This window comes from Myotis nattereri (assembly GCF_964212035.1).
Source record: "Myotis nattereri genome assembly, chromosome: 2".
NCBI classification, from domain to species: domain Eukaryota; kingdom Metazoa; phylum Chordata; class Mammalia; order Chiroptera; family Vespertilionidae; genus Myotis; species Myotis nattereri.
Window position 1 is genome coordinate 44439685 of NC_138076.1, and position 26114 is coordinate 44465798.

The 26114-nt window shown below is 41.6% G+C and overlaps 1 protein-coding gene and 1 pseudogene across 3 annotated transcripts in view; both read right to left on the bottom strand.

Moving 5' to 3' along the window:
- Positions 1-26114, bottom strand: part of GPC6 (glypican 6) — a 1123895-nt gene that overhangs the window by 12799 nt on the left and 1084982 nt on the right. For both annotated transcript variants that reach the window (XM_081082356.1, XM_081082355.1), the window contains one exon: positions 7839-7975. In XM_081082356.1, the coding sequence (XP_080938482.1) occupies positions 7839-7975 (137 nt within the window). The remainder of the gene's footprint in view (positions 1-7838; positions 7976-26114) is intronic.
- LOC308512735 (ribonuclease 4-like) lies at positions 221-659 on the bottom strand (annotated as a pseudogene). Its single transcript has one exon. The product of its transcript is annotated as a ribonuclease 4-like (transcript).

The following is a 26114-nucleotide window of genomic DNA, read 5'->3' on the forward strand; positions in this document are numbered from 1 at the left end:
AGTTTACTGAAAAGTTTGTTATAGAAAAGCCCAGTCCCATTATAGGTTTATTTCTCCATTTCTCTTAGATGCATTTAACAGAATGGATTATATAGAGAAAATGAAGTAGAGACATATGCAGAGGAGACAGAGCCCGAGATAGCTCAAATGCATTACTCATTGCTATTCAAGGAGTAAGTTAAAGGTCATCCACGGGGCCATAACTCCTGCAGGGGAGCATCTATCTGTCAAAGTGCACAGGCACCAGGGGGTTACCCTCACAGGCTATGAGAACATGCCTAGTGCTGGCCTTGGCCTGATAATTGCATTTGGGGGGCAGATTACGTCTCATAATCGCGCAGTCTGTGACTTTCGCTACACTCGCAGGCAGCTCATCTTGCCATTCTTGCGCTGGATATTAGTGGTGCTGCAGATGCTATTAATGGTCTGGACGTTTTCATGGATGAAAGTGTTGAATCGCTTGTAACTAAACTGAGTCATCCCCCGGGTTTTCATCATGCTGTTGCAGTACAAGTTGTTGCCCCTGTCACTGTAGGGCCCACAGGTTGCCCCAGGAATGGTTGGTACATGTTCTGGCCAGAGGAGGGCTGCACCAGCCTCAGCTCCAGCTGGGTCAGCAGCAAGAGCAGAAGCCATGAAAGGCTCTTCTGGAGAGCCATCAGCACCTAGGAGGTGCCCGCTTCTTCCTCCTTTGTATGAAAATGGGGAGCTGGTAGAAAATGCGAAGATATTCTGACTCCTGCTTTGGATCTGCGTGGGGGCCTGCGTGTATGTGGGTGCGAGCACAAACGGGATTAGGGTGCAGTGTGCTAAAAAAATTTTTTCAAATGGTAAATTTTAAATTATGTATATTTTACCACAATTTAAAAAACTGTCTTGAGTATAACCTTCTACAGTTCTTTCTATAGATTACTTCTTTCCCTTTCCAGTTTTCCTGACTTGGAAGTGGAGTAGCTCAAAGCATGCTATAATTTTATGCTTTAAGTGGATTTATAAATTCTTGAAGACTGTTAAGTAAAGGCTGTCTGTGGCATTAGGTGCTTCAGAGAGATGTGGCCCTGAGGGGTGGTCAGAGGCACAGAGACCGGCCCCAGACACGTGAAGTGTCTCTGAGACCCAGCAGCGTAATCATGGGCAAGTCGCTTAGCTGCTTTTTACAATATTTCATTTGTTCCTATGTCTATAACACCTTATTTGTGTCATAAGCTGCCATTCTGAGTGAATGTATATGAAAATGATTGAATGCAATTCTAAGGCATTCTTATGACAACTAAGTTGTTAACACAGCTCCCTGAAATGCCAAGCGTGTTTCTTAGCACTGGCTGACAGCAGCAGACTTTAGAGTTTGAAAGCGTCAATTCATGCAGAGGCCCAATGTCCGTGGCTTCCCTCCAGCTGGAGAACATGTGGCAGGACATGGTCTGGGAACTCCTGGAGGACACACAACTCATTGGCTGCAGCAGGGAGCAGAAGCTAAATTCTTTAACTTGGGCTCTTAACTCATTGGCAGGAGCTCCCCAAACCCATCCTTTCTTGGTAGAGCTGGAGTCAGCAAACTATAGTTCAGATAGGAAAGAAGACCACGAGCCAGGTTTCCCAGCTGCGAGCTGTCGACAGCAGCGTGCTTCTTTCCTCCTATTTGTAGCCATTTCTCACCACTTGCAGGAGGTGCACACAGGATCTCTGCCCGCCTCCTGGATAGTCAGCCTTCCTGGGGGCTCCCCTTGCCGACTCTCTGTGCAGACTGATTTCCAATGTCCTGAGGTGTTTCCGGCCTGGTATGCGGGGGATGTTTTACCATCTTTCACGTGCAGCGAGAGTGCTCTGGTACATATCTTGCAATCAGACTAAGATAACATTGTCCTGCCAGATCTGCCAAGTCACTGCCTCCGACAGATTTCTCATGCCCATGCATCATTTCGTCCCTCTTCCATCTGCTCAAACTTACCCAGTTATGACTTGCTATTTTCTTTGCGTAGTCAATCCAGTCAGTGGCTTGTGATAGTGACTGATTTATTTTCTAGATTTTAAAACTTTTTTCCTATTTCTTATAATGTATTGTATTCACTTCCTGGCCTCGGGTAGGATTTCCTTGGGATGGCACTTATTTCTCATGTTGTCTTAAAAGACAGCAGAGGCTCCCTGCAAAAACTCAGTTTCCAAAGGGTCCCATTAATCCTCGCCCCTCATCCAGCACCTTGATCCACTCCTCCCAGAGGCATTTTAAAGGAAGGACACAGTGGCAGCTTAAGCACTGGCTTACAGGGAGCAAAGGTGGAAAGTTGTCTTGCCAACTTCATGGGGAGAGAGAGGAGTCTGAAAGTAACTGACTCGAGACACCTGAAGACTCTGTAATAAGTATGTTCCATCATGAGATCCACATGCTATTGGGACTTGCCTCTCGGACTGGCTTCCTTCTGCGTTCTTCCTGCCTCATCCCACCCTCTGTCATACCCCTTTCCTTTATAACTCCCATGAGAGTACAGAAAGAATCCCCTGAAAAGAAAACAATCCTCAAGGAAGATGCAGATGATGTAATTTGACATGGTTGCACCCTCAAAAGTCAAGAATCTGCCTCTATAGGAGCAAAAAGGAAGAGCTTATATGAACACAAGGGCTTTATTTTTCCTTCTGTTGCCTGAGAAAGTTCTGAGCGGTGTGTGCTAACCATATAAAAGGTTTATTTCCTTCTGAGCTGTGCTTTCTTGCCTCCCATCTAATCATTCTTCTCTAGCTTTGGTACAGATGGCTCCTTCTGGCCACCCGGCTGCCCGGGACACCCTTCCCAGGGATGACGGATGACGGCAAGCAGCCTCCCCGGGTCTCCAGGTTTACCCTGGGAACTGTAGGAAGCCTAGATTTGTAACCTGCACCACGACTCTTTAATTTTTTCCCTTTGGCCTTCTAGATTATTATCGATTTTCTTCCCTTACTTACTAGCTTCCTTTCAATTCCTATTTGTCTGAGTTGAGTCAGAGTGCTGCAGTGGCTTCTCCTGTTTCATCTTAAAAAGTTGCACCCCAGGCTACCTTCTTGCTGGCCCCTGCACATGCATCCCAGGCTGCCTTGCTTGGGTGATAGCTGTTACCATGAATTCTAAGGAAAATCCTTTCGTATCTATTCTGATAAAGTAGGATGTAATTCTTGTACTAAGTACTGTGGACTACATTTTTTTTTTTTTTGCCTCCCCTCTCCCAGAACATATGCTGAAGCCTCAGTCCCCAGTGTGCTGGTATTTGGAGGTGGGGCCTTTGGGAGGCTTAGGTTTAGACAAGGTTGTGAGGGTAGAGCCCCCATGATGCAATCAGTGCTCTTAGAAAAAGAAGAGATCAGAGTCCCTCTCTCTCTGTCATGTTAGGGCACAGGCTAAGAAGAGAGCTAACCCCAGAACCCAATCCTGTGGCACCTTGATCTTGGACTTCTAGCCTATCAGAACTAAATTTGTTTCAGCCATCCAGTCTATGGTATTTTTGTTACCGTGGCTTGAGCTGGCTAAGCCACTAATTGAATCAAGTTCTAGCAGGGATTCAAAGTGCCCATTGTGGCCCACAAGGGCATCCCATTAAAGAGAACATCAAGGGTTTCCATGAAGACAAAGAGAAAACAACATGCTGCAATATACCGTCTGAGGAATAAAAAAGGAATTTCTTACATGTTAAAGGAGCTTAAAGGGCAACTGCCAGATAAAATACAGGTCTTCCAGTTAAGTCTGAATTCCAGGTAAACAATGACTCTGTTTTGTAGTATACGTGTGTTCCATTTGGCGCCTGGTGTTGTTATGTGCTAAATCTAGCAAACTTGGCTTCAGAGCCTTGCTACTCAAATTGCAGTCCCGAGGCCACTAACAACCGCACACGCTGGAAGCTTGTCGGAAATGCCGAATCTCAGGCCCCACCCAGACTTCTTGAATCAGAATCTTCATTTTTAACAAGATGCCCCAAATTTAGCCTGCATATCAATGTTTGAGAAGCATTGTTTTTAAGCTGAAAACCTATTTTTATGGACATTACTGCATTGGTTTTTATATTGTCCCAAGAGGCTGGAAAGGAAAGGGGAAGCAGGGACAGGGTCCTCTTGATGACCTGGTATTGGCAGAATAGAGATTTAAATGTTGACAGGGTCATGGCCACCTGCCAATTTCCTCCCATCAAAGGGCACAGCCTCCTCCTTGTGCTCTACCCCGTTTCCAGACTAGTTTAGCTATTAAAGCAGAGTGAGATCTCCCAGGGATGGGTGAAGGCAGGGGCGGGGTACAAAGGTGGGTCCATATACTAGCGGAGCCAGTGCTCACACACCCTTGACCATTATCTCAACACAGCAGGTTTCACCCTGTGGCTGCCATAGCAGCCAAATGTGTGTCTCCTGTTCTCTCTATTTCAAGTCGTTAATTTCAACAGATGCCATTCATTTAATAATAGCTATTTGGAAAAATAAAATAATCGCTGAGGTAAATGGACATATCCACTATAGGAGTAATTTTGATTTCAGAAATGTCAAATGTGAAATAGGTATGTTTCTGAATCAAGGAAGCATGGTAAAGAGCTATGGAGTAGCATTCAGAAAATACTAGTAATCAGGAGAAATATAGGTGATGGAAGACAGGCCTGACCAAATACCTAGATCGATAAAAGGGCTGTAGCAGTGGATGTGACTGAAGAATGTGGCTGAAGGAGTCAATAAAAAATAAAGAGAGGGAATATGTCTGGGTTATCAGTGGTCTCTTCCTGTAGGCTCGAGTGTAGCAACTCCAGACTGTGACAATCTCTATTAATGCTAATAAGCATTGCTGTTCCATTTCCATTAACACCTGTCAATGGATTTTTTTTAAAAAAGTTCTGGTTATTTTATTTCAGATGGATGATAAGAATAACCTTTCTTTCTTCTTCTTTTTTAAACAAGCATTCTTAAATGTCTGCCATCTGAAAATCTATACTTCAAAAGTAGGAAAAAATAGGTCATCATCTGCTTTAAAAATAGATTTTTCAACTTACAAAATTTCAGTTAAATTTCTTTAAATGAAAAAGTCTCAAGATCAATTAATAGTTGAATAAGAAAAACCTTCAATTAAATTTAATTCAACAAGTCTTTATTGGTTATCTACTTATTATGCTATTAAGTATAAAGTTATAATATTCCAGTAGAAGAATTTTTCAAAAAGGAACTAAAAGAAACAATGAAATTATAATATTTCAATGGGAATATAACTCGAGTCACAAATATTTGACAGCCTCATCTTTTTAATAATATACTGGGTTACATTCTGGCATATTCTTGCAAATGATTTTATTGCATTAAGTTTGATGAGTTCCCTCACCTGCATAAAGTCCTTCAATGGCTTCCCATGGTCCTCAGGATAAAATTAAAATCTGATCCCTGAGTACTGTTCCAGGTGCTGGTCTAGTACCACCTATGTGGTCCTTTCCTAAACCTACAGTCCCACAGTATGGTACTTGAAGTTCCAAAATCCACTGTGCCTTTTCATATGTTGGCAGACAACATTGCCATGTTATAGCATTTAATCCACAGAGTTGTGCATGATATCTGGACAGAGGGAGTGCTTAAAGATATTGCTGATTGAATAATTAACTTAATGAATCAATGTAGATTCACTAAATCTTTTTTAAAAATGTTTTTATTGATTTGAGAGAGAGAGAGAGGGGAAATGAGAGGGATAGATAGAAACATCGATGACATTGGCTATCTCTTGCTCATCCTCTGTGGGATTTAGCTCACAACTCAGGCATTTGCCCTGACTGGGAATCAAACTTGCAACCTCCTGGTGCATGGGATGATGCTCAACCAACTGAGCCATGCTGGCCAGGGCAGATTCACTAAATCTTTTTCAGAGCTAAGGATCTGTTTCATTTGTTCTCCTAACCTGGGGAGGGCTGTGTTTTAGAGGCAGGATGTAAAAGTGAAAAGAATACTGGGCTAGGATTTGGGAGATTTCAGCTGTCACCCTTGTTTGTTGGGTAACCTTGGACTAATCATTTACCCTGTCTGTGCTCCTGGTGTACATAATGAGGAACTTGGCTGAACCTTCCCAGTCACCTCTAGCTCTAACTTCAATGATCTTTACCTTCCCCATTCATTTTCTTGATGGCGTGTATCCCCTCCCCAGTCCACACCTGCAGCCACTTTTTATTTGGTATTTTCAAAGTTGTATATGCACCAAAATCCAGCAATCTGTGTAACCATTCATGGGAATGTGGTTCAAAACACAGCCTTCATTTTAGCCAAGACTGAAAGGTAAACGCAGATGGGAAACAGCAGCTCAGAAAATCAGCCACTTTATCCATTAGGCCAGGGGTCCTCAAACTTTTTAAACAGGGGGCCAGTTCACTGTCCCTCAGACCGTTGGAGGGCCGGACTATAGTTTTTTTAAAAAAAACTATGAACGAATTCCTATGCACACTGCACATATCTTATTTTGAAGTAAAAAAACAAAACGGGAACAAATACAATATTTGTATTTGCATGTGGCCCGCGGGCCGTAGTTTGAGGACCCCTGCATTAGGCCATCTGGTCATCCTTCACAGTGTCTTTCTGTTCAGTTACCAGGAAAGAACCTTAGAGGCTGGTAGCTCACAGCTGCATCTCCTAGCCAATGGTCTCTGTCCTAACAGGCCAGACACTGGTAAATTACTAGGCATTTTTGAAGAGCATGTTGTTGATATCGTGAATATCTTCCTGTACCTCATGATCTAAGATTTGCACATTGATATTTTGGAGCTACTTGAAATGTAGCTTTTCCCATAGCTGTCTAGTCTTCTCTTTGTGAAGCTTTCCCCAGCAAGCTAATAATATGACTGCCAATAGATGCTAAAAACCACAACTCTACAATGTAAGCAAAACACCTAATGAGCATCTCACTGAATGCCTGCTTACCTTCTGCAGTTTCTCCTGAAGTTAACATCCATGTATCTTGCTGTCTTTTGATCACAGCTGCTTCATATGCCCCAAACTGCCCAATAAGGCTCCAGAACAGACACCCCTCTTAGCTTCTCCACCTGCTGGTCAATCCCCAAAGATTCCTGGAGGCCAATGTACCAGCTGCTCTACCCACCTGCATCCCCATAGGGGAGGGTTCGGGCAGACCCCTCTCTTGGTGTCTTGCCCTGCTTGCCAACTCCCAGCCAGCCAGCCAGTTCCCCCGTCCAACTTCTCCACCCAATGATGACTTGGGCCAAACCCATTCCTGGGCTGATCCAAGAAATTGAGAGATTTCATATCAAGCGGCGATAGCACTGGGTAGCAGAGCAGCAGGGTGACAACAGAGCCATCTCTCATCAGGAGGCTCCAGTGGGACTTTCCTGGCAGGGGACCTATGAGAGTGCCCTCCTGGTTGTCCCTCCATCATTTTGTTTTCCCCCTTCCCCTTTCAACGAGCACTTCAAAACACTTTTTGTCTTCAAGGGTGAAAAAAATTACAGTTGAATTTTCACTTCCTGTTTAACTTGTGATGGAAAAACACAGCAAGCCGTGCAAATGTAACTACGGATAAAAATAGCTCCGCTGTCTTAAAGTCATTAAGTGAACATAAAAGGCTCTTCGTGATCTCAGGATATCCGTAACCTGGCATCTGTCACCATGCCTCCACCCTCATCCAGAGGCAAGACATTCGGAACAAGGATTCCATGCTTAATGGCACCTTGAGAGTAAGTGCTCCCAGGTGCCCATCAAACCTGTCACTCCGAACAGCTGTTGCTACGTGACGACTTGTCCCCTCCACCCTCCATTGCTTTCTGCATAAACAGGTCTGCGGAGCTGTGCCAGGAGTGCCTTCCGGAGCTGGATGCGCAGAGCCCCATCCGCAAGAACAGCGAGTCGCTCCTCACCTGGCTTTGCTGTGCCCGTTCCAGCATTCCTCTTCGTTGGATGTGCCCGCTGTCACGCTCTCATCCTTGCAGATGGTGTAGGGCAATGCCGACCAGACCTTTTTAGAGAGCTTCAGTTTCTCTTTTATGTCTGTGACCTGATCAAGAAAGCAAGGGAAGACAGTGACCATTCTCCCCAGGTGCTGTCCATCTCTACACAAGGACACCATATAGGGGGGTGAGGATGTGTGCTAGAACCAGTACTTGGTTTTAAGAGGGAGACAGGATTGTTGTCCAGGAAAGCCTCCCCCCCGCCCTCCCTCAATCTTCCTCCAGCTTCTGGCAGAGAGCTCTCAAGTAATCCACTTTTTGTTTTCCATCTTTTCTGTCCCCCCTATCCTCTGAGTTAAGAACTATGAAGCATCTCAACTGGCTCTGGGTCCCTGTCCAAATGGGAGAAGTAGGTGTGCCTCGCTGCAAACACCCCAAACACATTCTTTAGAATTCATTTGCCTGGATGTCACATAAATGCACCAAGAGATAAAACATCTTTCCCAACGGTCTACTCGTTTCTGCAAGAAATACATATTGTCACTAATTCAGCTGCTGGAAACCTCTGCTCCTGACTAATTGACAGGCCCGTATAGCACACACTTGGCGAGCAGCAACCCAAACCCATTTAAAAATCCCTATTGCCAAAGAGAAAAAAAAGTCGTTCCAAACACATCCACAGCCCCGTGGATGGGTGGCCCGGAGAAGCTTAGTCACACCATCTTTAGTGTTCTCAGGCTCCACACTGACTGTGCTCCTGGGGAAAGGGTAGGAGAGAAATTCAGTCCCATTTCAGTTCCATAATTAACATCCAGAATCATGCAGACACAACCTTTCCTGCTCTACTTACATGAACATTGGGAAAGTGTTTAAACATTTGAAATGCATCTGCTATAGGTTGAATTATGCCCCCCAAGTTTATATGCTAAAGTCCCAACCCCCAGTTCCTCAGAATGTGATCTTCTTTGGAGAGATGGTCTTTATAGAAGCAAAGAAGTTTAAAATGAGGTCATTTGGGTGCTCCAATCCAATAGGACTGGTGTTCTTACAAAAAGGGCAAATCTGGACACAGATATGCACAAAGGGAAGACAATGTGAGGGAACATAGGAAGAAGGCCTCCATCTACAAGCCAAGGGAAAAGGCCTGGGAAAGACCCTTTCCTCAGAAGGAACCAATCCCACCGACACCTTGATTTTGAACTTCTAACTTCCAGAACTGTGAGACAAAAACTTTCTGTGGGTTTAAGCCATCCAGTCTGTGGTACTTTGTTATGACATTCCTAGCAAGTCTATATATGACCTCAGAAGGGAGAACCACTGAGACTTAATGGTGTTGTTGTACATTTGAGATCAATAGTCTTTGGACACAAAGTATTCTGTGTTTACTGTGGATGGAGTATAGACTTGAGAAAAAAAATTTCCAAAGGTCTTTTGTCAGGTTTAAGAGTGAACACAAAGACATTAAAAGACTCTGACAATTGATTTTGGCTCCTGTCATATTTCTTCATAGTTCTAGAATGAGAGTCCTTGGCCCCTGTCATGTTTTTTAGTAGTTCTAGAATGATAGTCCTTGGCCCCTGCTTAACTGTGGCTCTGATGACGACAGGGGCTTCAGTCCTGGGACACATCTGCTCACCCATGAAGTGCTAAAGATGACGGGAACGCTGAATTAGAGAAATGGTACCTCTGCAGCGGTTCTCAACCTGTGGGTCGTGACCGAAAATACATCCTGCATATCAGATATTTACATAACGATTCATAACAGTAGCAAAATTACCGTTATGAAGTAGCAACAAAAATAATTTTATGGTTGGGGGTCACCACAACATGAGGAACTGTATTAAAGGGTCGTGGCATTAGGAAGGTTGAGAACCGCTGGAATAGTGTGATGCTACTTTTGCTTTAGAGTGTGAAGAACAATCCATGAGTAATGACATTCCAAGAAGTAACTTACACATCAGAAGTGTTTAGGAGGTCCCGAGTCTTCCCTCCCTCCCCCCTTTTGTTCCTGTGACCTTGGCCCACAGACTATCCCTAGCTTGCCTTCCAGGCGGTCTTACTGGGTAAGAAAGTTTGCAATAAGAGACTGTCCTTTTCTGCTCACCTCTCTAGGCACAGATGTCTGTGTATGTTGTTATTCATTTTTATTTCTTTTTGTTTTAAAGGTAAGTGTCATTCCTGGATAGATAGCACATAGATGTACATTCTGTTTCTCAATTACAAAAAAATCCAACCCCCCAAATACCAACTGATAAATGTTGAAAGGAAGCTAGTTAGAAAAATCACCATTCCGCAACCACCATAGTAACACCTGATCTCAGCAAATATCATCAATGAATTGTGTCCCCTGCAAAAAGTGCTGGAGTCAGAACCACCAGTACCTGCAACTGTGACCTTATTATGAAATAGCGTTGTCAGAGATGATGGAGTAAAAGGGGGTCTTGAGGGTGGGCCCTAATCCAATACGAATTTGTCCTTGTAAAAGGGAAAATTTGGATACAAAGATTGAGACACACAAGGAGAAGACCATATTAAGATGAAGGCAGAGCTGGGGTGATGCATGTATGAGTCAAGGAACTCAGAGGATTTCCAGCAAAGCACCAGACGCGGGGAGAGGCCTGGGGCAGACGTCCCCTCCCAGCCTCAGAGGAAACCAGCCCTGCTGACACTGGGCTCCCAGACCTCCAGCCCTCAGACTGTGAGACATTCAATTTCTGTCGTCGTAAGCCCCTCAGTTGGTGATACTTTGCTGCAGGAGCCCTAGCAAACTAGGACAAATACGAAAAATGTTGAGTAAAAAGTCTGATGGAGAGCAGGATATTTACACAACCCCAAAGTACACCCTCCCCCGGTTATGTATTATTACAGAGGGAAAACTGGCCAATTTACAGGGCAAGAAATTGGCAGGTCCCCAAGTGATCAACGTGATCAAAGTATCAGGACAAATTGATGTCGTGCACCTCCTGATGCAATGTGACAAGAAGGGCACATCATTTCTGCAGCCAAAATTCATAACCTGAATCCAATTAGGAGGACACATGAGACAGACACAAAGCTAGGGACATTTTTGCAAAACAACTGGCCTGTACTCCTCAAATCGTCAGTCATAAAAGACAAAGAAAGGCTGAGAGGTTTTTCCAGATTAAGAAGAATAAGAGATATGGTGCCTAAGTGTAGTACCCGGCTCTGGGTTGGCTGCTAAATTAGAAAATAATATCCGTAAAGGACATTATTGAATAGTTTGCAAAATTTGAATAATAGCTCCATATCAATGGAATATTGTATTAGTGTTAAATTCCCTGAATATGAAATTGTACTATGGTGATATAGAAGAATATCACCTTCATAGGAGATACATGGTAAAGTATTTAGGATGAAAGAATGATCATTTCCACAACTTACTCTAGAATGCCTTAATAATAATAATAATAATGATAATAATAATAATAATGGTAATGATCATCTAACAATCAATACCTAGATGCATGGAGAAAGAGAGAAAGCAAATGTGGCAAATTTTAAATGAATAGTGAACCTAAATGGAGCTATATAAATTTTTGAAATGCATTTTTTGGTAAGTTTGCATTTTTTTCAAATTAAGTATGTCAGAAATAACATCTCTCAGAGTTGATCTGTTCAGCTTTGGTGTCTTTTACCTCCAGTCTGGGCTCCCCCTCCAGGCCGCTCATTCTCAGTGTCTCAAACACAAACCCCAGAGAAAGAGTCAGGATTTGTCTGTTCATAACTCATTAGGAAACTATCCCCAGCCTCAGGACTGAACTATGTAAGGCTTGTTCTGTTCCATGATAAAGGATAGCAGGAGTTAGGGAGCAACCAAAGGACTGGTATGCGTGCATATTAGCATAACCGATGGACACAGACACTGGGGCGGTGGGGGCTTCCCCGGGGGTGGGAATGGCTGGGGGTGGGGGGTTAATTGGGGGAAAAGGAGACATATGTAAAACTTTAGACAATAATTTAAAAAAAAGGATAGCAGGAATAAGCATTCCTTTTCTGATTATTTTATAACGAAGTTACCACCTTTATGCTGTGAGAATCTGAACCAAATATGTATTTTTTGGCACAGAGAAAGAATATAATTGCATTATGTTCCACAGGTATCTCCTCCTTTAATATTTTCAAAATTTAACTGTGTGTGTTATGCTGCTCATTCTTTAACTAAACTTCAGCATTGTTTCTTTCAAGGTGTGCTCTGTCCCCAAGTTAGATTCAGATTGAACAGTGTGTTCCCCCGTGCCCTGTTCACGATTCCAAGTACTGATCACCCCACACTCATAACTGTCTAACTTTCCTTATTTGCTCTTCGATCACATGCTTCTTGATGCAAAGACAAGGTTCTAACTTGTCTCAGTGCTGAGGATGGGTCAGGCGACCAGTCACATCAGTTTGCCCGGGACATAGGGGATTGCAGGACTCTGAATTTTCAGTGCTAAAATTAGAAAGCCCTGGGCAAACCAGGGCAAGTTGGTCACACAGGTTTCTGCACACAGGAGGTGCTTAATACATGCCAATTGAGAACATGGATTTAATTGTCTCACTCTATTACCAGGTCCCAGACAATATTGCTTAGACAAAATGGTTGGGGTCACACAATGTGCGCTCTTGTCTCCAAGGCGGTGAGAGTAGCCGTTACGCTATGCGAGGATGTGCATCCTCTCTGATGAGTCCCCACAGCACAGGTTAGGAGCGGCTGTGTGCACCCCGGCATGCTCACTGTGCAAGTGAAGGCGATAACAGCAAAGGAGCAGAGAGATGCAAATGTTGTTTCCACATTCTTCACAGAAACACCAGCCAATTCTTTCCCACCGGAATGGTGGTGCGGACACTGTTCGCCCCTGGAGAGGAACAGGCCTTTGATTCTAAAGAACGTCTGAACGACTGCAGGTTCCTTTTCAGTTTCAAGAAAGTTTTTTCAAGTCTCACACTGTTTAGAAATACTTTCTATTGTTTTTATTTCTGAACAATATGTGGGACTACTTTGCTGTAGCTTCAGATCTGAGTTGGTTTTTGTTTATTTCCTGGAAACTATGTGCACACAATAGTGAGCTAAGCTTTATGTTAACAAGCTCCCTTAGCACAAATGTCTTATTGACAATAACGGCAAGTCCCAATTCATTAATAATGCAAACCTGATGGGAACAAAGGTTTGAATATGAGATTTAAAATCAAATATGAGATTTACCACATCTTTTTTTCTTGTTTCTCAAATAAGCCATTCAAGGACAACTTAACTTTCTCCAATACTTGCAAATTATATTTACCGTTTTCCAGTATTTTATACTCTATTACTAAACACGGTAATATTAGTGACACCGGAGTCTTAAATAGTTTTCATTTATGCTATTGCAAGATCCTGAAAGTTAAACGACTTGTTATGCCTTCAGACTCTGATCCCCCAAAATACTGTTGGGGTCCACAGGGAAAACATGAGCCTACTTTTAGAATTTATCTGGAGTTGATTCTAATTGACAGTTTCAGTAAAGACATATATTTTTAGTTTAAGGTCTGTTAGAGGGACCTGAGTACTTGACTCTCCAGGGGTGGGCAAACTTTTTGACTCCAGGACCACCATGGGTTCTTAAACTGGGCCGGAGGGCCGGAACAAAAGCATGGATGGAGTGTTTGTGTGAACTAATATAAATTCAAAGTAAACATCATTACATAAAAGGGTACGGTCTTTTTTTTTTTTTTAGTTTTATTCATTTCAAACGGGTCGGATCTGGCCCTCGGGCCGCAGTTTGCCCAGGGCTGCCCTAGGCAGACAGTGGTACCATCTTTATCCCTCCTGTTAGAGAATTGGAAAATTAGACAAGAGAGGCAGGATACTGACAGGGGAGAGCGATTGCTAAGAACAAAGGGATTAGCAGGAACAAAAAGCAGAAAGAACTGTCCAAACACTGTTGTCTGACAACTTCATTTAAAAAGTGATCTTGTCTCAAATACTTAACCTGAATCTCATCAAGCTCCCGACTTAACTTCCAGTTTATAGGAAATGCTGGGGAAAGAGGCACAAACGAACACCACAAGTAAGTGATGAAACATACCTACTGTGTGAGCTACGTGTGTTATGTACGACGACTGGCCTCCACTCTTAAAAAAAAAGGAAAAAAAAGGAAAAAAGGAACAAAGACTGCTGTAAATGAAAAGAGACTCTAAAAGCTTAGCAAACAAATGCTAATTAACTGAATCTGGGATTTGGAGAGGGGTCTCCAGCTGTAAGACAGAGTTTTGAGGTAACTGGGAAATTTTGAATATAAATAGACAGTAGATGATATTACTGAATTACTGTTAATATTCTTATGTGTAATCATGGTGTTGTGGTTTCATAAGAGACAGACTGCCCTTGCTTTTAGGAAATTCATGCTGAGATATTTAGGGGTAAAGTGCTTTGTTTTTTACTTACTTGAAAATAGCAGTAAAGGCAACCATTACTGAGTCTACACCGTAGGTATATGAATGTTCATTTTAATATTTTTTCAACCATTTTAGTATTTTTTTGAAAAAGTTAAAAATAATGAACACGTGAGGGGAAAGGAGCCTGTTGTCAGGGCACATAGTGTCTTAAGAGCTTTGCTGTGTTCAGCCCAGGTCAGTAATTGACTCAAAGTCGTTGGGGTTAACTGTGAGCTTTCATTGAGCTATGGCACTCACATTCATTTCTTAAAATTTAATTTATCAATTACAGTTGACATCGTATAAAAACTAAAGTATTACATTAGTTTCAGGTGTACAACAGTGATTAGACATTTACATACCTTCTGAGGGAATTACCCTGATAAGTCTAGTACCTATCTGACACCATCCGTGGTTATTGCAATATTATTGACTCTATTCCCTATGCTGTGCTTTACATCCCTGAGACTATTATAACTGGCCATTTGTACTTCTTCATCCCTTTCACCATCCTCCTAAGCCCCCTGCCATCTGGCGACCATCAGTTCTCTGTATCTATAAGTTTATTTCTGTTTTGTTTATTTTATTTTTTAGATCCCACATATAAGTGAAATCATAGGATATTTATCTTTCTCTGTCTGACCTACGTCACTTAGCGTAATACCCACTAAGTTCATCCATGCCACTGCGATGGTAAGATTTCATTCTTTTTTATGGTTGAGTAATATTCCTTTTTATAACTGTACCACATCTTTATCCCTTTGTCTTTTGATGGACACTTGGGCTGCTTCCATATCTTGGCTATTGTAAATACTGCTGCAATGAACACAGGGGTGCATATATCTTTCCGAATTAGTGTTTTGGATTTCTTTGAATAAATACTCAGAAGTGGAATTGATGGGTCATAAGGTAGTTCCAGTCTGCATTTCCACCAACAGTGCAGGGTGGTGCCCCTTTTTTCCACATCCTTGCCAACACTTGGTATGTATTTATTTGTTTGTTTGTTTATTTTAAAATATATTTTTATTATTTTAGAGAAAGGGAGGGAGAGGGATAGATAGGAACATCGATGGAAGAGAAATATCAATCAGTTGCCTCCTGCACACCCCCTACTAGGGATCGAGCCCACAACCAGTGTATGTGCCCTGACCATGAATCAAACTGTGACCTCCTGGTTCATGGGCAATGTTCAATATCTGAGCACACTGGCCAAGTTTGATTTATTGATGATACCCATTCTGACAGGTGTGAGGTGATATCTCATTGTGGTTTTAATTTGTATTTCTCTAATGATTAGTGATATTCAGCATCTTTTCATATGTCTATTGTAAAGCACTCATATTCAATCTTCAAAACTTTGTGTACTGATGTAGTACATTATACTGTCTTTGCAACTGGGAAATTAGGAGCTTAGAGAAGTGAAAAAACTTGCCATACATCTAGTAAATGATGTAGATGAGATTCAAATTCAAACATAGATTTCAGAACCGTTACTCTTAACCACTAGGCTTAATAGGGACATTGCCTATAGCATGGTCTCCAAAGCATGTGTGTTGGGTTGGTGTTGGAGGTGTGTGTATATTCCTGGGGGTATGCAAGATGATTCAATGTGATTCAGTATGAAAACATCAGAACTTCTATTTTTATTTACTATTTTTTGGCTAAATTATGAAATTTATTTATATTTCACCATTGGAAAGCCAGAACATAACTAATTTCACTTTCTGGAAAGTCATCTTATTGGAATAGAAGGAAATCATTTTCCTGCTACCACCAGTGAGATGGACACACTCCCTTCGGTTCCCTCAAATGAAGGTTTTGTTCCATTTCCCCTTAAACTTAGACCGAGAGGGTCTCATTCGAGGGAGGTCTGAGTGAACTCTTGCCAAAAGCTACAGTGAAGAAGCTGATCTTAACACCTGGGCCTCCCAAGCAACAGCACATTAGAAATAATTACTTTGCCCCCAAAGGGCCCTGTGTTTGCTGGTTTCTGGGCATCTGCAGTTCTTACTGGTAGGCAGGGAGAGGCCCACAGCAGCAGGGCACAGACCCCAAGCCCTGTCACTTGCAGCCTCAGCCATTGACTAGAAGAAATTTTCTCATCAGACTAGAGAGTTCTGATATGAAGAAAGTGAACCTAAATCCAGATGCCCTTTGTTCGTCCATGGTTCTGCTCCCAAGGATTTGACTGCCAGCTCTTAGCCCTGTGTTTATTAATATCGTGAAACAAGGTTGAACTTCAAGCTTCTTGAGCTGCTACCAAAGCAAGTTGCCAGGAGACAGTTTCCATTAACAACATCTCACAGGAGATGTTGTGCCTTTGAACAATGTCTTGTCGAGAAGAGTGGGTGGGTGGGCTGTGGGACCAGATTTCCCACAATCTCCCTCAGATAGAAAAGCACAGCTCAGTTTAATCTAAGTTAACAAATAAAAGGTAAAAGAACTGCTACCCACCCAGGCCCCCCAACCTTTTCCCTCTTATTCATTTGAGGGCTCCTTTTCCTCCTCAAGGACAAAAGTGTAAGCAGGCTCCCAAATAGAGAGGTGAGCATGACCCAGTCATTGTAAATACCTCATTAGTTTGAAAATCATAAGAAAAAAAATATGATCCTCCCATCTCTCTTAGCTGACTCTCCGCCCCACTTATGGAGATATGGTGGTTAAATATAAAAATATAAAAGGAATGAAGGTTTCCTAATATTTAATCTATCTACAGATTTATATGCCTCTTAATCAGTCCATATGGTTGGTGATGGCTGTTTCTCTCTGATCTTGAGGGAAGACTAAGACTTGCAGAGTGAAAGGGGCTCTCAGTGGCACCTCCCTCATCCCTCATTAGCTTGCTCCTGGAGCACTGAAATCTATCACAGTTCATAAATGCTGGAATGAATTTATGGATTAGATTATGTAGTATTAAATAAGTAATTAAATGGGCGAGACTTAAATAGACTTTGGCAAAGAAAGTTTCGATTTCTTTCATTTTGGACAGTGAAGCACAAATGAACAATACAAAGACAGGCACGATAGTTCGCTTACTCTCAGTATGCCTGTGACACCACAGAGTAAAAATAATGCAGATTCTTTGCTTTATCTCATTCTTCAAAAATTACTAATTTTGCATAACTTTCACAAGGTACAGAATGTAACATCAAGTAGTGCTTATATATACTTTATACATAAATAGTTATAAATACACTGGGTGTCTATGATTCTGATATTTTGCTGTTAGAGATACAAGATGAAAACATTTTCAAGCTCACTAAACTAGTCTATAGCGCAGGCCCTGATACAATATATTTTGGATCAGTACCTAGCAAGCAAAACTTTCAGTGAAATTCACTTAAGGAGACAGGGAAGTGCATTGCGATTTAGAAAAAATTCCAATACAACAGTTAAATAAAAAAAAGGTTTTTGCTGCTCATGTTCATCACTAAACATGTCTTGCTTTCCTTCTAATAATTCAGGTTTTTGCTACACTCTGGGGAAACAAATATGTCCAGAACACAGTCGCTGCCCTTGAAGTGTTCCTCGCTTCCCTGTCTAGAGTGGTTAAACAGACAGGGAGCAAATATGATAGTCATAGGTAAGCAAAGGACGAGGGGAGCGCTAATATTAATTTGTCAGGAAACTTCCTTTCTGAGGAAAACCATCTTCCCTCCCCAGCAAATAAGGCTTTGCTGATATTCACTCTTGGGTGGTCTCTGAACTCTGCCATGAGGACAATTAAGAAGCCAGATAATTAGTAATTTCTATCCAGAGGGATTAAAGACAAAAAAGGCGTCAGAGCCTCCTCTAGCAGTGGGATGACTTCGTCTGTGCAGCAGCCAACGCTTTTAGCCACTGCTCTGGTCTTCAGCTTCTGCCCTTCCTGCCTCCTGGGGAGTCTCTGCGCCACCGCGGAGACTTAGTAAACAGCACCGTGCAGGTCCCAGGCGCTTAGGAAATAGTTGTTGAACGAATAAGCACTTGAACAGCATTGCTGATTATCTGCTAAGGGAAGTAAGATTTCATAAATGATCGATTATCTGCCAGCTGCTGTCTTCTGGCCTTTCCTTTGGAGAGCAAGGAAGACCTGGGCAAATTCTGCAGGCTTTCCAACAAAAGTACTTTCCCATGACCTGATTATCCCTGGAGTGAAGGAGAATCTCAGATGGTTGCCTCCAATCATCTAATTAGGATTCTAGTCTATTGTCACCTCCAATGTCATTCCAGGTGTAATTTACACCGGTGTGATGGAAGAGCCTTGAGGCTCTCAAAGGTAATCTTGGCTTAGAGAAAAACCAGGAGAATTGAACTAAAAATGGAATGAATCCCATCTTAAACAGTCTTTACAATCCTCATGAGGACATACAGCTTCTAGTACCTTCCCTTTAGTTTTTCACCACATGACCTGTTCAAATCTGATTTGGGGTATCTTTGAACTGTTATTACCTTTGTCTCCTTTATGGGTCCTTTGATGGAGCATATTTGGTCTCCTCCAAGAGACCTTGCCCATGGCTATCTGCCCACCTGAGGCCCAAAGTCTGTCTATCCTGGACCTTTTATTTCCTCAGCTAGTCCCCGTGAAGTGTGAGCAGTGAGCTCTGAGAAGGGTACCTGCTATCCTACCTCAGTCATGCACAGACCAGAACTCACTTCCCTGGAGACCAGTTGTGTGCACTGGGCCAAATGCCCTATTTGCTTATGACTTAGAAAGATTCCAATGTGCCTATTTCATCTGTATGAAAACATAATGTAACCGGATGTAAATAATATATACCATATCTTTAGGAAAAAAATGATTAATAATTAAAGGGCCATACACTAAATAATACATATTGAATGGGGGAAAAAACCACCAATGTGAATATTTAATAGGCTGAAGGTCATTTGTTAGCTTTGGAAAACAATCTGTTTAAAGAAAGAAGCAAAGGCAGCCTCCCCTTGTACCTCACGGACAAGGCCACTTTACTTGGTCAAGTGAAGGGAAATACACGTTCACATTCACAATACCTCTTTTGCAACCTGAGAGTTTAATAATCCAGTTCCAAAGGCAGTGACCTCATCCGACTTTAATCTAGAGAAGCCCAAGTCATTCAATTCACGGTGTGTCCCTGCATTAGAATTCAAGTCATACCTACTCCTCAGTGATCAAACAGGTCTGTGGAGGTACCTGTGCACGACTCTCACCCGCTCAGTGAGAAAACAGACAGACCATCTGGAGGATTTCTGGTTCCAAAGACTCCAAGAGAATGCTGCTTTTTCTGTAAATAACGTGTTCCTAACGTTCTTGAGGATGTAGGGGTTACTAGTAGCAGTTAACTCAACAAGGAAGCTGAAGACACACGACCTGCTTACTCTGCCTGCTTGATTTATGCTGAAGCCCGGACAGCACTGACCATCCCATCCACTTAAACATGTTTTCTATTTGCTTTGAGTCTGTGAAAACTTTGGTGTTATTTTTCATGTCTCAGATGGTCCCTGCCTACAGCGTAATGTTTTGGTGGGATCTGCAATGCTTGGATAAATCACTTATAGCATGATTTCTTTCAGGCACCTTCTAAATAAGTCTTGGGGATGACAGCAGGGTCCTGCTGCATGCAGGTTGTCAGTGAATCCAAGGTGGATTTTGGTCAAACAACACACCCAGCATTCAGCTAAGTGCTTGAGTCACTCCCCAGCCTAAAACCCATCTCACATTCTGGGCTTTTGCAGACGTTCCAAGGGAATTCAATAACAAGTGCTATTCTGTTACCATGTGACACATTTTCCTCCTGTGGTTTGGTACTTTTCACATTACTCTCCAAGGACATAAACACACAGTGGTTTTATAGAAAAAACTGAGAAGGATGAAATGACTGGTAGAAATGAAAGAATCTTTGAAGGTTCAAAAAGACAATGCTTAGTTTTGTTCAGCTTCTCAGGGGATTGGGAACGGGATGAAAAATGGAGTTTGCATCCTCCCCTCGGACTTCACATTTGGGGTTTCTTGGTTATGTGATGACACTGCATTAGGGATACAGACATGAAAAGACAGATGAGGTCTTTTCTGGCAAAACCCTGCTTCTTAAAGTGGAATAAGTATGGGAAACATCAGAAATATTTTCCTATGCTGTTCAGGTCAAATTTTTAAGAAAACAACCACAAATTTTCAAAATCATATTTATAGCTAATGTTCTGATAGTGTCTCATTCCCTATGGTATTACGCTTTAGGCAAGCGAGAGGAGTGAGCATTCTACACATACTTGAGAGATGACACAGTCTCGCATCAAACTATCATTGAATTCAATAATGGAAGAAAAAAGCCAGGAAGACATTTGGTCTATGGGAATGCATGTGAAATCAAAGTATTATTTTGCACAGTGGGTACCTAAATTATGGCACTATTTGCTTCTCAACACTGATAATATGAATACTTTTAAGAAGTGGTTTTATCACTGACTCATTGAGTTTGGAGGCTCAGCAGAGCTCCCATGGTCCAGATCTTCTAGGGATTTCTTGACAGATGCTGACCTAGACTCCATGTAAACATTTCCAATGTCAGACATTGATATCTAACACAGAGAGGACTTGTGAATTGCTGCCTGACCTATAGCAAATCACTTCCCTCTCTGAGAAGTTTTGGGAGGGGTATGCATGGACAAGGCTTGACCACATAACATAAACATATTCTTGTTCCTCCTCCTCAACTGGCAGTAAGACTGAGCCCCCAACCTTGCTTTGTTCCTTTGAAATCTATAGCTAGTTTCAGCTGCCAATTGCGTATTCTATTTGCTCTGCCCATCACATGGTAGTCTCTTCCGGTTTCTGACCTTGCGTATATCCAGTCTCTGCTCTCTCGCTCTCTACTCTTGGCTTTTGAGACCAGCTTTGTCTTCCTCGGTTCCTAACTTTGGCCTCTATCATTTCTCAGGCAGTATGTTGGCTGTATATGTGCAGACATCCCCAAGGAGCTCTCCCTGGTATAGAGCATGAACAAGTACTGGTCCTAAATCAGGTTATTAGATATGCAATCTTCATAATACCAGATAGGAAGGTCTCGGGTGCATTTTCAAAGGAGGAGAATGAATTCAGTATTTCTAGCAGTTACATAAGGCACACTGAAGCAGTTTGGATATTTAAAAACTGACCTGTGCTCCCATCGTCACCTATTCTGTCACTACGGAATGAAAACTTTTCGAAGTTCTTTGTGACTTGAAAAGTAGATTTCCCCCACTTTTTCTTAATTTCTTGATATAGCCAAGAAGACCACAGCATTGGCATGGACTAATTTCTTTGTATAAGACCACCCTGGAAATTAGCATTAATTCAGGAAACGTCCAGAAAAACTTATATATTTAATAGCCCAATTTTTCCAATGTGAAAAATTTTGACGTTTTGAACATCCAGTCTTGCTGAAAAAAAATTCTACTTCTTTGCCAACTTTTCTTTCAAATGTGTAACCCCTTCCTTGGGTCTTAGACAATACTCAGAAAATCCATACAAAGTCTCTACTTTTGCTTGTGATTGACATGGTGCATGATTCTGTGAAGTTCATCACCACCTGAAGTTACTCTTAAAATATTGAAATTTTATCTTCAGGGAATGAAATCTAGGACATTACAAATATGTCTGCTAATTAAAAAAAGGGGGAGGAGGCATAGCAAAGCTTTACATTTCGAGTTTAGGCATTCTTGAATATTTTAGGATTCATCATTTAATTCCACATGTTTAGGGCTGCATTCTTTCCAACCAAAGCTAGAAATAGATGTGTATTCTGATCTCTTTCTCTGAAGCAGCTACAGATATTTGGACTTACTGGGAAATGGCAATTACCCGAGATTGGTGTAATTGAGCAGGGCCTTCTTAAGTAAGATATTGCAAAAATGATTCCATCCTACAGCAAGAGTAACCACAAAGACATATATGTATTGGAAAAATAATTTAGATGCAGCACAGAAAAATATTCTGTAAGTGATTGGTGAAAATCAGATTTATCTAAATTCTTAAGCCATTTAGGGTAGAGATGGGTTGCCCTAAATCTCTTTTGGAAAAGGCAACAAAAAGAATATAAATCTCTTTTGGGCATGCGTGATTTGATTTATACTTAACTATGTAGACCTGTACTGTGTAGTGCATAATAAATGCTATTTTTTGCATCTTCTGTGTTCTACTTATGACATAGCACAATATTCTGCCTTTTTCTTTGTGAATATAAGTGGAAATTGCTTTAATTGCCAGTGATTTTGGCTTAAGGAAGTGTGAGAAACCACAGAATGAGAGACTAATAAATTTATCCAAGAACGTAAATCACAGGACCCAAAGGATGTGTCTGAGCTCCAACATACACATGTAGCCCACACACCGGGAAGAGAAGAGCATGATTTAGTGGCTAATTCCTTCTGTGGGCCTCAGCTTCTATGTCCCTCTTCTAGGGCTCCTCCCTTGACACCCAGAGTCACTGAGGACCTCCCCGGTATGTGCTCACAGGCATCCCTTTGGTTTTTTCTGTCGTAAAGATTTCCCTGTTTCTTGTGGTTGTGGGTCTTCACTCCCAGACCTCAGGTGACAGAGAGGCAGGGCCTCTATCCTGTGTGTTCACCATATCCTAGGAGATGAGTATCCCATCAACCCAACGCCTAGTTTGTAGAGATACTCAATGAACAGCAAATGAATGAATGACCCCCAAAAATAGAGTGGGCAAAGGATAATCTGGGTCTCCAAATGAAATTGTAAATAAAATTTAAATTCTAGATACCCTTATTTGCAAAATAAACTTACTGCCATAGTGTGGGGTATCTTTCTGTACACTTCCTTATTTTATGAAGAAATGCTTGCTTAGAATCTACTTATGGGTAGTTAGTTCAATTAACCCCCCCTCCCCCCCGCAACACACACACACATTTGTTTAGTGTCTACAATGTATTGGGCACACAGTGATTGATATACATGAGATGGTCCTGCCTTTAAGAAACTTACTATCTGGTGGGGGAAAGAGGCTTACACATTAATAAGCATAATAAATAGCTTATCTACTTAAGGGCTGTAGGGCATGAGAAGTATAATCAAGTTTTATTATTTAGGAGGAGGTAGGATTCAGGGAGGCTCCAACGAAGAGGTGGTGTTGAACTGGGCCTTAAAGGATGAACACCATTCTGCAGGGAGAAGAGTGGAAGAGTCCTTCTCGGCAGAGGGACCCCGAGTGGCAGAAGCTCAGAGATGTGAAGCCTCTTCAACAGGGAAGAGACGCAGATGTTCCCAGTACATGGAAGTGTGTTTGCTTCAACTGTGACTTTGGTAAAGTCACATAATTTCCCTACACATTGATCTCAAATTAGGAAAATACTGCTACCCCCCATGATCTTTTAGAAGATTTAATAAAGCTTAGTAAGTTAATATATTGCCAGGGCACTTGGAGTTGGAAGTTCTTAATGAGTAGAAATATCACCATGGGGACAGATGGCATCATTGGGTGTCTAAAGTGCACTTTTTTTGGAAATCAAGTTCTTACCCCTGTGAGGTAAATTACCTTTCTTGGGAGCCATCTGGTTACCTTAAAGATCCAATTTACCCCATGGGGCACCAAGGAGGGGTGCCATTTACTCTTCTCATGATTAGACTCCAGGGACATAATAGTACTTGACTTTCACCTTTTCATCTTAAGCCCCCAGTAACCTCAATGGCTTCTCCTTGTCTCCTGCAAGCAGCAAAGATGTCAGTAGTCCCTCTTTTTATTTTATTTTTAAAAAGAATTTAAAAAAATATTTTTATTGATTTCGGAGAGGAAGGAAGAGGGAGAGAGAGAAATAGAAACATCCATGATGAGAGAGAATCATGGATCAGCTTCCTCCTGCAAGTCCCCCACTGGGGATCGAGCCCACAACCCAGGCACGTACCCTTAACTGGAATCCAACCCAGGACCCCTCAGTTCGCAGGCCAACGCTCCATCCACTGCGCCAAACCGGCCAGGGCGGCCCCTCTTTTTAGATGGGAGAGGAACAAACTTGTGAAATGGCAGGATGGCCATTCTGGGCAAGGAAGCAATGAGATTCCAAAGCAGCAGTATCCAAAAGAAATATTAAGTGAGCTCCAAGTGCAAGTTACATATGTAATTTTAAATTTTGTAGTAAGGACATTAAAAGAAAGGTGAAGTACATTTTAATGATATATTCTATTTCACCCAACCTGTCCAAAATGTTGTTTCAACATATAATGAATATGAAAAAAAAAAAAAAGAATGAGATATTTTGCACTTATTTTTGGACTAAGCCTTCAAAATCTAGCATGCATTTTGCACTTCCAGCATCTCTCCATTCAGTCTATAGACATCTCCAAGTGCTCAGCAGCTGCCTCAGGGGCTGCTTCGTCACATGTGACTGTGGCTGCCATATTGGATGACAGTTCTCAAAATCTGGGTGTTACACTTACAGTGCATCTCAAGTGTTCAATAGCCTTGCCTGACTTGTGGCTACCTGGTTGGGTACACAGGTCTGAGGTCCTTCCTGAGCTCCTCAGGAGTGAGGGCCAGTGTGTGAGGGGCTGAGTTGTTTGCATGAGTTGAAGGCAGACTATTGGCTTAACATCAGAGCATCCAGCGTATCCTTCTTAATTCTTTGGGTAGATTGTACTTCAACAGCACTCATTTTCATCCTTTTTCTTTAATGCTATTCTCCTGCCCGCAACTGCCTCTCACTAATTGCATGAAGTGCCCCCAGGAAAGAACGGAATTGAAATTGGGTTACATTTGAAGTCTGGTTGGGATCCAGCCTATCTCTAAAATTGCTCTCTCTATATAGATGGGTACATGTTGCATTCAGTTTTGTAACATCTGCTGATATTTTGTCTACATGGGAGATATTTTTTAGGTTACATTTATTTATTTTACTGAAGTATAACAATTATCCAGAAAGGTATACAAATCATATACAAACAGTTTGATGATTTTCTGTCAAGATACTTATGCAACAAGCCACCAGACATTTTGTAAAAAGAAAATTATCTTAAAATGTTTTCTTAGATCCCATTCTTTTCACAAGACTCACTCTCTTGAAAATTAATTGTATCACATCTTTGCTATATAGGGATTACAGGGTACCAAAGAGTAGAGTCTCTTATTGGCTTATTGTAATTTTGAGATTATAAATTGCATATTGTCTCTGGAAATGAGCATGGATTTTAAATGGAAACACTGTCAAAAAGTTTATACAAAAGAAATTAAGCTCAAGGCAGCTCCACATTGGTCTACCTTTTTATGTTAAGGCCAGCCTCCCCTGCAGGTGGCTAGATAGCGCCTTTCACCAAGACCACCAGATGGCAGTGTTGTCCAATTTTTCACTCTTACACCCTACAGTCTTTCCCAGAAAATAAAATTGTAGATTGTTCCCTTGCATATAAAACTGACAACCCTGTTATTTTAAACTTGAAACTGACAGGCTGTTATTTTAATGAGGTCTTCCAGAGCCAAGGTTAACCAAAGCTTTATTTCCCTACAAAACGTTAAGGCCATAGTTCTAAAAGGGGCTGTGAAATTTTTATGTTATTGATGCTTTCTCTGACTGTATAAACTTTAAGATATTTTTGACAAGTAAAGCTACATGGAAAATATAGTTTTTAAATAAATACAACCAAATTCTGCATTAAAATTGGTTCAAAATTTTCCCAATAAGTCCTTTAGCTCTATTATTTTCTGAAAACATAAAATCTTTTCCCACAGTTATCCATTCCTGCCTATTTTGAAGCAAAAGTAAGTATTTGTAGCACTTTGACTTTCTGGCTTAATGAGTCAAAGGAAAGTTTAAAACTATTATGATCCCACTAATATTCAAAAATGAAATCAAGTATAGTAGTATTTGATTGATTCTTTCTGTGAAAAA